Source organism: Canis lupus, chromosome 24 (genome assembly GCF_003254725.2).
Source record: "Canis lupus dingo isolate Sandy chromosome 24, ASM325472v2, whole genome shotgun sequence".
NCBI lineage: Eukaryota > Metazoa > Chordata > Mammalia > Carnivora > Canidae > Canis > Canis lupus.
The window spans coordinates 12803441-12816755 of record NC_064266.1 but is presented as its reverse complement, the minus strand read 5'-3'; the positions used below and the strand labels follow the sequence as shown (position 1 = coordinate 12816755).

General features: G+C 40.2%; 1 protein-coding gene across 2 annotated transcripts in view; it reads right to left on the bottom strand.

Annotated features, from left to right (window-relative positions):
• Positions 1-5125: 5125 nt before the first annotated feature.
• PAK5 (p21 (RAC1) activated kinase 5) overlaps positions 5126-13315 on the bottom strand; it is a 280280-nt gene continuing 272090 nt past the window's right edge. For both annotated transcript variants that reach the window (XM_025469322.3, XM_025469324.3), the window contains 3 exons: positions 11831-11956; positions 9583-9717; positions 5126-7377 (listed from right to left, as the gene is read on the bottom strand). In XM_025469322.3, the coding sequence (XP_025325107.1) occupies positions 7222-7377; positions 9583-9717; positions 11831-11956 (417 nt within the window). In that variant the 3' untranslated portion in view covers positions 5126-7221. The remainder of the gene's footprint in view (positions 7378-9582; positions 9718-11830; positions 11957-13315) is intronic.

Sequence of the window (13315 nt, the reverse complement as noted above, 5' to 3'; positions counted from 1 at the left end):
GAAGCTGCCTCAGGGGGTAGGGGAGACTCTTCAGCCTGAGAAAACCCTCTAAACTATAATCACTCTCTTCTCACTAATTGTCCAATCTTTCTGTTAACAAAGACTTGGCAAAGCCTGGTAGGGGTGGGAGACACAAGAATGGGGAAATGGGTTGGGGGGAGGTGGTAGGAGAGACCAACAGTGTCTGCTGGAGGTAGCATGCTGTGTGCTCATGAGGGGGTGTTTCACCGGGGAGGTGGTCCAAGCTGGCACTGGGCACAAAACACTTCCCTAGAATAAACACCTGAGTGACCAGAACCAGGCAGATGTAGCTTTAAATCATCAGCGTGTCTCTAAGTGCAGTTTGCAAGCAGTGTACATCAGAGGCATCCCAGGGGGGCATTGGAAAAAACGTCAGTTCTAGTGATACCTGGGTGGCTCAGTCAGTTAAGCATCTGACTTCAGCTCAGGTCATGATTTCAGGGTCCTGGGATGGAGCCCTGATCAGGGTCTCCGCTCAGCGGGGTGTCTGCTTCCCTCTCTGCCTCTGCCCCTCCCTCAGCTTGTGCTTTGCTTCTCTCTCAAATAAATATATAAAATCTTAAAAAAAAAAAAAAAGAAAAACATCAATCTTAAAAAAAAAAAAAAAAAAAGAAAAGCATCATCCCAGATCAATAGGGGATCTCTGCTGAGACCTAGAATCTCTAGTTTTACTATGCTTCCAAGTTAATTTTGATGCAGCAGTATGAGAACTGCTGAAAAGCCTTTGCTTTCAGCCTACCTGCAACATTAGCCACATTATAGGGCTTCTCTGGCTCTCTCATCTGAAAATGCAGTTTACGCCTCTATCCTTGCAAAGTTATTTGAAGATTCATGACAGTACATTTAAGTCCCTAGCACAATACCTGGCACACTGGAAATGCTCCATAAAAGCTAGTATTAATGACATGTTTTCCAGCCCAATTCTTAGCGTGCGCATTCAAAGTTCACCTGCCATCCGAGTTCAGAAAAGAGCCAAAGGTACTGATGCAGGGATTTTTAACCTGGCATCCACAGTTTTCCACACCAGTTTATTATGAATTCAAAGTATGTTTCTATGCAGGGACTCCCCTCCCCCCACCCTGTCCAGTAAACCACTGCTGGGTGGGGGGGAGGTGTTAATTTATAGGGGTGGGGGAGATATCAGAGTCCATGGACTGGGATGGGAAAAAATTACACCTTTAGTTTTTACCAACCTCAAAGGAAAGGTAGCATTTCCTTCAATTATGAACATAGGCACCAAACTACTATAGTATAAGCAAGAACTGTGTCATCAGTAGAAATCACCACATTACACCTGTTGGAGATACCTCAAAAAATCACATATACTCATTACTTTGAAATTATAATAGTTATTAGACCCATCACAGGATTTTTTATTTAATACATTATAACTACAAAATTAAAATATTTTGATAACTATACTTCAGTTGGTTCCCTCTGTATCTTACTTTATGCGTTTAATGACAGTTTCCTGAAGAGTCCACAGCCAAGAGGGTCCAGGGTACAAAATTAGACTAAAAACTCCGGGCTAATGGCTATTTCAGTTGTCAGGTAAAGTGACATTTATATCACCTCACCCGTTAGAATGGCTATTACCAAAAGATAAGAAATAAAAAGTGTTGGCAAAGATGTGAAGGAAACTCTTGTGCACTGTTGGTGGGAATGTAAATTGGTGTAACCACTATGTAAAAGACTATAGACATTCGTCAAAAAATTAAAATTGAAATACCATATGATCCAGAAATCCTACTTGTCTGTCCCAAGGAAGTAAAAACAATAACTTGAAAAGATGCCTGCACAGCCATGTTCATTGCAGCATTATTTACAATAGTCAACGTCCAGAAATTACCCAAGTGTCCAACAATAGGTGAATGGATAAAGGAAATGTAATGTGTCACACACACACACACACACACACACACACACACACACACCATTCTCAGCCATAAAAAGGGAGGAAATCCTGCCTTTTGAGACAACATGGATGGAGGCATTATGCTTAGTGAAATACATCAGACTGAGAAAGACAAAAACTCATCTGTGGAGTTAAAAAAAAAATCCCAAGATGATAGACATAGAGAACAGATTGGTGGTTGCCAGAGGTAGGGGATACGGGGTGTGTGAAATGGATGAAGGAGTTAAAAGGTACAGACTTTATTTTTATAAAATAAATAAGTCCTGTAAGATAATGTGCAGCATGGTAATTATAATTAATAATACTGTATTACATATTTGAATGTTGCCACGCATAAGTCTTCAAAGTTTTCATAAGGAAAAAATTGTAAGTATGTGTGTTGATAGATGTTAACTAGACTTATCATTTCACAACATACACGTATAGCAAATCATGTTGTACACCTGAAACTTAATATGTCAATTATCTCAAAAAATAAAAAATAAAGTGACGGAGCTTGTCAGGTTGCCTGCTGGGGAAGGATTCACAAAGACTCCTACAACCAATGACATAACAAGTATTTGTTAGCACTGACTGGCCATGGGTTTTCTGGACCCTGGTCTGGGTGATAAGGACACACCAGTGAATAAAATAGGTAAAAATCTCTGCCCTAAGAGCTGAAGTCTCTCTCTCTCTCTCTCTCTCTCTCTCTCTCTCTGTGTGTGTGTGTGTGGTCTAGCAGGTAGTATGATTAATGTACAGACATTGCCTAACTTGGGGAGACTTGTTAGTTCAGTTAAGATGGATCATATAAGATCTTGTAGTCTTTTTAGCTTTAAATTTTTTCAATGACAATGATGAGACACACTTACCAAAGCATTTGCTAAGTGGGCAAACCTTTCAAGATAAGGAGTCCCTTTGCTTTTAAAACAGTGTATTTTGATCCAGAAATTGGCAACCCAATGCTTCTCATTTTGTCCTCCATCAGATCTATTTATGTAGGAGATATTGTCAGGGTCTCGCCCAAATTCCCTCAGCCCTTCTTGGAGGCCATTTGCTGACAGTTTCTATATAGGCTTCCCATCCTCACCCTCTCTTTGCCAAAGGGAACAAACTTTGTCCGTATACAAGGCAAGATAGACATTTAAGAGCTGATGTCCTTGGAGCAACTCTGAACCAATGAGGCGTAGGAGATGGTGGATAAATAACCAAGTATCTTCACCCCTAAGAGGACAATCCTACAGTGTTTTTCCCAGAAAGTCTTCAGTGGGGCCAAGCCCCAGTTACCAGCCCCCACCCCCCTTCATAAGCCATTCATTAAAAAGGACTTTTGAAAAATTTTTTTCTCCCTTCTTCATTCTCACTTCTCCCTCGGCCATGTGGAGTGAGCTTTCTGGGATCACCTCCCAAACAAAATACTTGTATCTAAGTCTCTTAGTTTCTCCTTTTGACAGAATCCACACTAAGGTAATATATTTATTTGACCTGGAAATACAACTGAAAATGCACACATGTGAAGGCTCAAGTTGGCCGACTTTCATGAACAATTTGGATTTGTACTACATCGTGTCACTTACACAGAACTGCTCCTGCTTGTACATTTTGTACCTGCTTCAGACTGCATTGATTTTTTCTCTGCCTGGAATCTCATTACCGTTTCTTTGATGACACAGTGCTATTCATTTGACTGGTTTGACCAAAGAATCTGAATTCATTGAGTTGTTAACTTCGTGGAATGATTTTATTTTTTCAGTAATTGCTACTGAGTGGGTTCTTCCCAGTGGGTAATGGGGATAAAACCATAACTCAGTCTGATTCCATCTGTCTAATCCATTAAAAAAAATCAATCTCATTCTAATTCAAAATTACTCCCTTCTCTTTTGCTTGGGCTAAGCTTATATTAGTAAAAGAGACAGCAGTAGATAGGTAGTGGCAGGAGATATGGTATGCATTCTTATCCTTTTTTTTCTTCTAGATCCTTCCCCCAAACCATGGGGGTCTCACACTAACATATGGCCCAAATATATGGGGAGCAACCTGGAAGGGAGGGTCCAGGAAAAAGCTGGCTGCAGTCCGCTGCCTTAAAGATGCTGTGGGAAGAAGGGGAGATGCCTGAATGTCATTTGTGTCAGTCTTAAGGCTACAACCTCTGCTACGGAGAGTGGTCTTAGTTATAGATGGTACATGTAGATTTTAGAGTAAGGTTCAGCTCCACCCTGACCCTTTCCCCCAGCAGAAAATTTGCCTTATCTCCCTTTAGTTCCCCTGTGGTGCATGCCTCCAATGTGCTTTCATAGTTAGGCATCTCATTACTTGGTTAAGTGGTTTGACCTGTTCCCTTTTCCCTCTCCATGGCCCATCACAGACAAAGGGACCTGGTACCTTCTTCCATTTCCTGCAGTGACTTCCTGCCTGGGGTGGGGGTGGGGGGATGCTTCCATCTTTCTCTTCCCTGGCACATGGCCCATCCTTTCTTGGCCTGCTTTCTCAGGCTATTTCCTGAGGGTTTCCACCCTCTGAAATTTCCAGGTTAAGAAACGAACTCTTTAAAAAAAAAAGATTTTATTTATCTATCTGAGAGAGAGAGAGAGAGCAGGGGAAGGAAGGGGAACATGTCAAGCAGACTCTGAGTTGAGCACGGAGCCCAACATGGGGCTTGATCCCATGACCCTGAGATCATGACCTAAGCTGAAATCAAGAATCAGATGCTTAACTTACTGAGCCACCTACACACCCCAAGAAATGAACTCTTGATATACAAGCATCACTCTCAACATCATGAGATAAATGTTAATGACTCCCTGGTCCCCCAAAAAGAGGAGACACCCAATACTGTCTTCCAGTCTTACCAGAGAGCCTTCACTACACCTGCTCTAATCCAGAATAATCTCCTTTTAATGTCTTTTGTCGGCAAAAGTCTTCCGACCAGTTCAGCATCTTTGAAACAGGGAAGTGAAGTGAGAGTCTTCAGTTATCAATCTGGCTTTCCTTGCATGTGGCTTTCCAGAATTTAGTAATTTTAAAAAATCAGTTGTGGTATCTTTGCCACAGTCTTGCACTGTTTGTGACCTCTGGGGATGGGAATATTTATCTTTAGTTCATGTCATTATGATGTTACATCTAACTTTATTCTAACTCATTTGCATTCCCCAAAGTCATAAGGAAACCATTCTTGGTTACTCAAGAAAATAAATTCAGGAAATCACTGGATTTTCTAATAACACGATGGGAAAAAGGCAAACATTTATTTTTATTTGCAAGTGCAGTTTCTGCCAATAGTTAGTGCTCACAAAACCTTTTAAGCTACAGTAACTTTTGGTAAACTCAATGAATATTTATAAAATACCCAGTGATAAGAAAATTACAGAAAAATTTCCATTACACTGTTGAAAATGTTTGGAATCCAAAATCCACAATTTTCTGCAATGGTTTTTAATATTTGTTCTCATTAAAAAAAAGATTTTCTTTTGCTTTCTACTTCTACATAGTCCTGGTTAAATTAATACAATCTGTACCATGAACTTTTAGGACGGTCATTTTCTGCATTTAAATTTTTATTCATACATGTTTATATTAATATTTTAATACTTTACATAAAACATTGATTTGTTGTGTTTTATGAAACAAAATTATAGATCCCATTCATGGTGAGACATTTCCAGTTTGGGGGAGAAACTGAAAATCTAATCTGTAGAAGGTCATTTTATGCCTTTTTTTCCCCTTTTTAGCTATAATAAATAATTAGCAACCTATTAATTACAAAAATTCTTAATTATGCTTAGAGCAACCAGAGAGCATTTTCACAGATTTAAATTCCTATTTGTTACAGTATGTAACATCATTAAGAAAAGCCTCCGGTTTTCCAGTTTGGTAACAAATGGCTTTTTTTCTGATGCATAATTAATTGAAACTAATGATGACTATGTAGCTCTTCCAGAGTTTTTAAAGGCAAATCTATATTGGCCTACAGTTAACATGCAAATTCATCCAACAAGCAACACAAAATGTATTGTAGTAGTCATTCATTTTTATCAACATTCAAGAAGACCTAGTCAGCAGCACAACTCCCCTATGTCGGAAACACATTATAACATGGTCACAACTGAAGTCAGAGCACACCTGGTAAAACACCCCTTCCTAATTCATCCTCTAGAGTCAGTCCTGACTTCCAGCACAATACATGAACAATAGCAATTAATACTGTGGTACGAAGGTAAATACAGACAAGAGTTTGGTGTGCTAGCAAACAGTTTTAAAAACAATGACAAACAAAACCAAACATCTTGCCCTGTTCTCTCTCCTTTCCCTTGGTGAGACTGGAATTCTCACAGTCTTACTTACACATTCAATTTGGGGAACTGAGTCCAATGATCCTAGTGCTGAAACTGTTCCCTTGATGGGAAATTTGGCCACACGGAGACGTCATACCCATTTGAGAAAGGGCACTGTGGGGAACACCTCACTGTGCAAACCTCACTGGCCTGTGATGAATAGCCTTGAAGGAAAATTTGATTTTTCTGAATATTTAGCTTTATCCCAAGGAGTAGTTTGGTGGCCTCCTGTGGCTCAAATTTTATTATTTTTGGTTGGATAAATGAAATCTGCACCTCTATCACCATCACTCTTAATTCTTCCTCCATCACATAAGACACTTGTTAAGATAAGAAAGATATTCTACTAAAGCTGACGGTGATTGAGAGTCATTCAGTATTCAAAGTTCCTAAAGAATCGTTGGTTCTCTGAAAGGGATAAAAAAGTAGGAAAGGCTTTGTTCAAACTCTTGCTAGTAAACAAGTATTACTTCAACTGATACTATGGCTACGTGACATCAAAGTACTATAAATTATCAAAACTATAGTACAGAAAAATTACAAATTCATTGCAAAATACATTACACTGCTACCATTAAGAAAAAAGTGCTTTTTGTTTTCCTTTCTTTTTTTTTTTTTTTTTTTGCCAGAAAAGTATTCTTTCAATATAGAAAATCCTATGCGTTACCCTGCATGTGGCTAGGATATGTCATAACGGAGTTTGTACTGAGTCCTTCTCTGATTTGCTGGACAAAGGGCTGAAAAATATAATAATGACTTATTAAAGCCATGTTCCAAATGACCACGCCAGCTGTCAGTGGAGAGATGCCTGTTTAAGACACAAGAAGATGCCCTGGTATGTTGAACCCTGCCTGTCATCACATTGTCCCACCGACCAGCTGGTTAGAGTACACAGGCCTTTTTTCATGTTCTTCATATTCTCCTGAATTATTCTCATGTCCTCATCTAGCTCTTCCACCTATTTGAATCCTCTGCTCAGTGGTGTCTGTATTGTCTCATGAGGGGAACGATGCAAGATGGTGGACCTGCCAGTTTCAAGAATGGATGTCCAAGGAGTTCCTGGGCTGTGGCTCTTTGTGAGGGTTCCCTCACCAGCATCAGGTCTAGGAATCCCCGGAGCACTGAAGAAACCTGTGAGAACACAAGATCCCAGCCTGAGGACTAACACAGAAACCCAACCCAGTTTCCCTAAAGTGGTTTTCTGGCCACTTCTCAGTTAAGTTATTCTATCAAACAACATAAAACTCTGGAAAGTCAGCTTGAGAAGAAAGAAGTTATGGATGCAAAAGCAGGTGCTGACTTTATTAACATATGCTGTTTTCTTTACCTTCTTCAGTGTACGTGCTATTGAAGCGAGCACTTTTTTACCTTCTTCAGGTTTGAAATAATAGGAGCTAATGATAGGGCAATGAAGAATGACAATTGGTTTGCTAAATTAAATAATGGGAAGAATGCATTATGAAGTGCTTACTATTTATAGGCACCAGTCACACACGTCTGATGAAGTATGGTACAAACATGGAATATTTTTATTTTTATAACAATAGCAACCATCTAGGCTTTGTGGACTCCCCCTTCTTGAAAACAAACAAAGTTCTATAAGGATATCTGACACAGATACCATGTTTTCCTGTAATTTCTTGTAATTTACTTTTTGAAGTATATCTTACATACATTCAAATTCATGAATATTAAGTGTATGTCTTACATAGTATACATATTTACACCTATTTACTCTCTAGACCCATCAGAATACAGAACATTTCTGCCATTGCAGGGGGTTACCTCGGGCCCCCTTCCTGTTAATACACATCTCCCTGCAAAGGGTCACCACTCACCTCACTTCTAGTAGCATAAATGAATTTTGTATCTTTTGTCTTTTACATAAATGGACTCATATACTGTCAATTCTTCTCTGTCTGGCTTCTTTCACTCAACATCATGTCTGTGGGCTTCATCTCTGATATGTGTAGTAAAAGCTTTAATCTTTTCATTGCTGTGTGCCCTCACTGTTAAATTGTACCACATATAATTTATCTATTTGGAAAACAACCTTGGTGTCTAGTTTCTGACCATTAGGATTAAGGCTGCTCTTGTATGTGACTTGGAAGAGCAACACACCATCTCTATTGGGTGTGAGACTATTTTGATACCATGCTTTTTTACTCACTTTTAATTATCTAAACTTAGTCCAATGATATTAAAGTTTTAATCTGTTCAGTTCAAGCAGTCCCTGTCTTCTTGCAAGGTCACACAACTATAGGAGTGATTCTACTGGGGTTCTTCTCTAAGATTTAGGGGTGAGGGGAGAGGGTAATTCTCCCCTAAAAGGCAGCCTCACTTCCTCTCAATGCTATAACGCAGAGAGGAGGGGAGGTGTGTGTGGTGTCAGTGTTTATATGATCCTGTGGAAATGGCTACTCCCTCCCAGTAAGCCCTCTCCCTTCACTCCCATCAGCAGTTCCCAGGGTGGTGGTTCTTCGACTCAGCACCATTATTTCCTGAGCTTGACTCTACATGGCAATCCTCAGAAAACAGGAAAGATCTTACTTGGTCCCTTAATCATGCCCTTCATTGCCCTGTACAATCTAGCCCCTGCCTACCCTCTGACATGTCTTGCCTTTTCCCCTGGCTCACTTTGCTAGCCACAGAAGCTTTTCATCTTGGCAGAAGGCCTTTGCATCTATTGTTTCCTCTGCCTCAGACATTTGTCTCCCAGATCTTTGCATACCTTACTCCTTCCTTGTATTCCTATTCCAGTTCAGATACTCTGTCCCCAGAAGGGCTTCTTTCACCCTTCAACCTAAACAAACTTCCAATCCACTCTCTTGCATACTCCATTGCATTACAATGTGTGATTTACTTCATAGCATATTCCACTCTCTGAAATGATTTTGTTTATCCATTTGTTTGTAGTTTACCATCTGCCTCCCCAACCCAACTAGAACACAAGCTCTATGAGAGTCAGGAAATCTGATGTCTTATGCTGCAATATCCCCAGTAATTAGAATAGTCCCCAGTATGTCATAGGTGCTCGTCGAGGTAATTCTCTTGGAGTAAGGTAAATCTTGTCTGATTGACTCTTCTAGCCAACCCTTCAACAGAGGACCCAGTTGCATCCCATTTTACAGACAAACTTCAGAGATGGAGAGGCTGAGTCCTTTGCCCATTGAGTGAATAGGAAGAGCAGAGATTTGAATCCAAGTGATTCTAATTCCAAAGTCCATGCCCATAAACCAGGATCTACTCCTGGATATACCATTCTTTGAAGCTACAGAGAGATTGAAAAAAATCTAAGAATGATTTTGAACTTCAGCAATAGATACTGCTTCTCACCTTGTGTAGGTCCTTCACTCTTGGAGGTAAACTGTCCCGAATCCTCCGCATTGCCTGGAGGGGAGGCTCATTGAAGTAGGGGGGTTCGCCATCGATCATTTCTATCACCATGATCCCAAGGGACCAGATGTCCACCTGTCAGGCACAATCCAGTGGTTATCTCAGGCAAGGAGAACATTCTGAAATGTGTGTCCAGGGGACCCAACAGATTCACACCCACTTATAAATTAATATGATATTTGTAAACTTTGAAGGTTTATAATGCCAATAATGCCAATAGATTTATTTATTTATTTATTCATTTATTTATTTATTTATTTTTAGATTTTATTTATTTATTATAGACATAGAGAGAGAGGCAGAGACACAGGCAGAGGGAGAAGCAGGCTCCATGCAGGGAGCCCGATGTGGGACTCGATCCCAGGACTCCAGGATCACGCCCTGGGCCAAAGGCAGGCACTAAACCGCTGAGCCACCCAGGAATCCCCTGCCAATAGATTTAGAGTGAACTGCCGAGTTACCAAGTTTTTGCTAATGCTCTTCATTTGCTTTTTAAAAAATTGTTTTTTTTATGTTTTATTTTATTTAAATTCAATTTAATTAATATACAGCATATTCATTTGCCTTTTAAAGACAACTTCAGTGAGATTTCTGCCATTTAGGTACACAGGACAATCTTAGCATTCTGGAGTTTAGAACTTCTTCTTCTTCTTTTTTTTTTTTTTTTAATTGCCAAATTTGGTGGTTACCTACCTAAGGGCAGATGAGAAAAACACCCACAGTTTTATGTTTTGAACATAGAGAAGACAGTTGTATTTAAACCATGAAAAAGGCATTTGACATACTCATAACACACTGCAAAAAGCTACATTGCATAACACCATATATGCTGATCCCTTTATTTATAATTTTATTTTTTTAGAGATTTTCCTTTATTTATTTGAGGTAGAGAGAAAGAGTGAGATAGCATGAGCAAGGGGCAGAGGGAGAGGGAGAAGCAGGCTCCCCACTAAGCAGCAAGCCCCATAAAGGGCTCTGCCCCACAACCCAAGACCTGGGATCTGGACCTGAGCCAAGGCAGGCGCTTAACTGACTGAGCCACCCAGGGGTCCCCAATTTGATTTTTAAAAACAGTTCTTCCTTCCCTATGCTGCGCTGTAGCTCTTTCCTTTGCATTTTATCATTTTGGAGCAGCATGTGCGAAACCCTGCTTTATAGAACCATTTACAAGGAACAGAGAAAAGAAAAGGAGGAGACAACAAGAAATTCTTTTTGAGTAAAGAACAGGCAGTCAGGACAATGAGAAGGCAGAGCTGGTCTGTAAACTCCCCGCAGGGCGCTTCCCCTTCACAGCCTCCTCACCCCTCTTACCAGCTGCATGCCTGCTCTAATCCTTGCTGTGATCTTCACAGAGAATTTATGCTCTTGGGACCACTGGGAGAAAACCAAGTCGAGTACTTCTTCAAGGGCAAGTAAACAAGGGAAAGAGCAGAGTCTGCCTTCACTTATGCCAATACCCTTAGTCCACTGGCCCATGCCACTTCTCCACGCTTCTCCTCCCTTAGAATCACCTTCTGCACCATAATGTGTGGAAACGCTGTGTGCCCGGCCGGAACGAGCTCCTTGCGGTCGTGCGTGTGGACTTGCCTGCTGCCGCAGCGCTCGCTCACACCACACACTCCCTCTCTAGAAGGCCTTTCTTCCACTCCTTCCGGCCTCTCATTTTCACATACCCAAAGCTTATCTCTTAATAGATTATGAACAATTGGTTCTTTTCCAAATGAAACAGAAATTGGGCCTTATTTTAAAATACAATATTTTCCATGGGAAAACCCATTCCCATGGGTTTCCATGGGAAAACATTACTACTCAGCCAAATACTACCTCTATTTTGCAGAGCTTTCTCTGACCCTCTATCCTTTGAATCATGATACCCGCTCATCTGTGCATCTCTAGCCACTTTTCAAGTTGCATTGCCTTGCTTTGAGTATGCTGCCATCGAGGGTGGTGGAATCAGAGTTTGCCTGATTCCCTCCCACCCCCAAGGTATATTTAGGGCCTCAGTAAATGCCTCTGGATCAATATTGTGGCAGTCCCCTGCCACAACCTACTCTGTGACAAGTCTAGAAATGGGAGTCAAATATGGAGTCAAAGTCATCATCTTGATCTGTGGTCATTAACTTTCTCAGAACCAATGCACCCTTAAGCCTGTCCAGCCACTCCCAAACAATGACTGTCACCCCCTTACCTCTGTCCCATAAGGTAGCCTCGAAATCACCTCGGGCGCCATCCAGTAGGGAGTGCCAACCAGTGATTTCCTTTTTGGCACCTCTTTAGAAACTTGAGCACAGAAACCAAAGTCAGATAACTTTATCTGAAAAGGAAAGAAATACATCAAAGTTAACAATCTAAATATATCAGCTTCCAGATGGAGGAATAGACTTTCAAATTCAAAACAAAACAGTCTCATGGACGGGCCTTGGAAATATTGGTGGTTGTCAGACCTTTTTTATTGGAAAGTCATGATCCATTTTAATGAAGAAACCTCCCATAGCTCCACCAGGGTTCACTTGCAAATGTGAAACCAAAAAAAGTTACAAATTACACTCCAAACAACAAATTTGTTAAAATTCAAACCCACAACTTTAATTGAATATACAGATGATGGTTTGGTGTAAACAAATTGCTGTTTTTTTAAAGTAGGCTCCATGCTCAGTTTGGAGCCCAGCACAGGGCTTGAACTCATGACCCTGAGAACAAGAACTGAACTGTGATTAAGAATCAGATGTTTAAAAAAACAAAAAAAAAAAAAAAAAAAAGAAAAAGAAAAGAAAAAAAGAGAAAAAAGAATCAAATGCTAAAAAAAAAAAAAAAAAAAAAAAGAATCGGATGCTTAACCGACTGAGCCACCCAGGTACCCCAGTAAATTGCTATCCTTAATGAGAGTTTTATATATACTGTTGCTGTTTAGGTTGTTTTGCATTGAACACATTTGGATTTCTAAGTACCATGAGATGATTAAAATGATCTGCCCCATCTCTGTATTTGAATTAATGCAAGACCCCATTATATAGAATGCTGAGATATCACTTTTAAGTTTGGGCTCTTCTTTTTGTTTTCCTCCTTTGCTCATGACAAACTGAATTTGCTAATGTGAACATCAGTGTAGGTAAAAATATGAGTGTAGAAACTTGGTATTAGCACTTGGTTACTAGGGGTTTAAGGTGGCCATCCTACTGACCCAGTGTATATATATGTTATTTATCTTGGATGTCATCAAAAAGGAAAAAAAAAAACCTGAAAACTCTTGCACAGAGCTTTTAAGATTACTATTAAGAACCTACTGCTCCATTAGGTTTACTGTGGGCTTATTTACCCCAGATGACCAGGATTCAGTTTATTTCTGGGGGCCATGATTCTGGTTCATGACAACTTTGTCTGAACTTCAGATGGCCTCACTGAAGAGGACTGCCACTTGGGATTGCTGGTGATGAAACAATACAATCAAAGAAAATAATGGTTCAGAATGGGCATTTAAAAATAAAAATTTCCATAGATTAAAGATATAGTCTCTACAGCACAAATTCTCCCTTAATTCTCTTCAGAACTCCCTGAACGTTTTCAGTCTTTTTCTCTGGCTCTTTCTCTGCTGCCTGCACCTTAAATACTGGGCTTCTCAGGGTTTGGGGTCTTTACCCTCACCTCTTTATATGTTCTTGCTGGGGTACTCTGG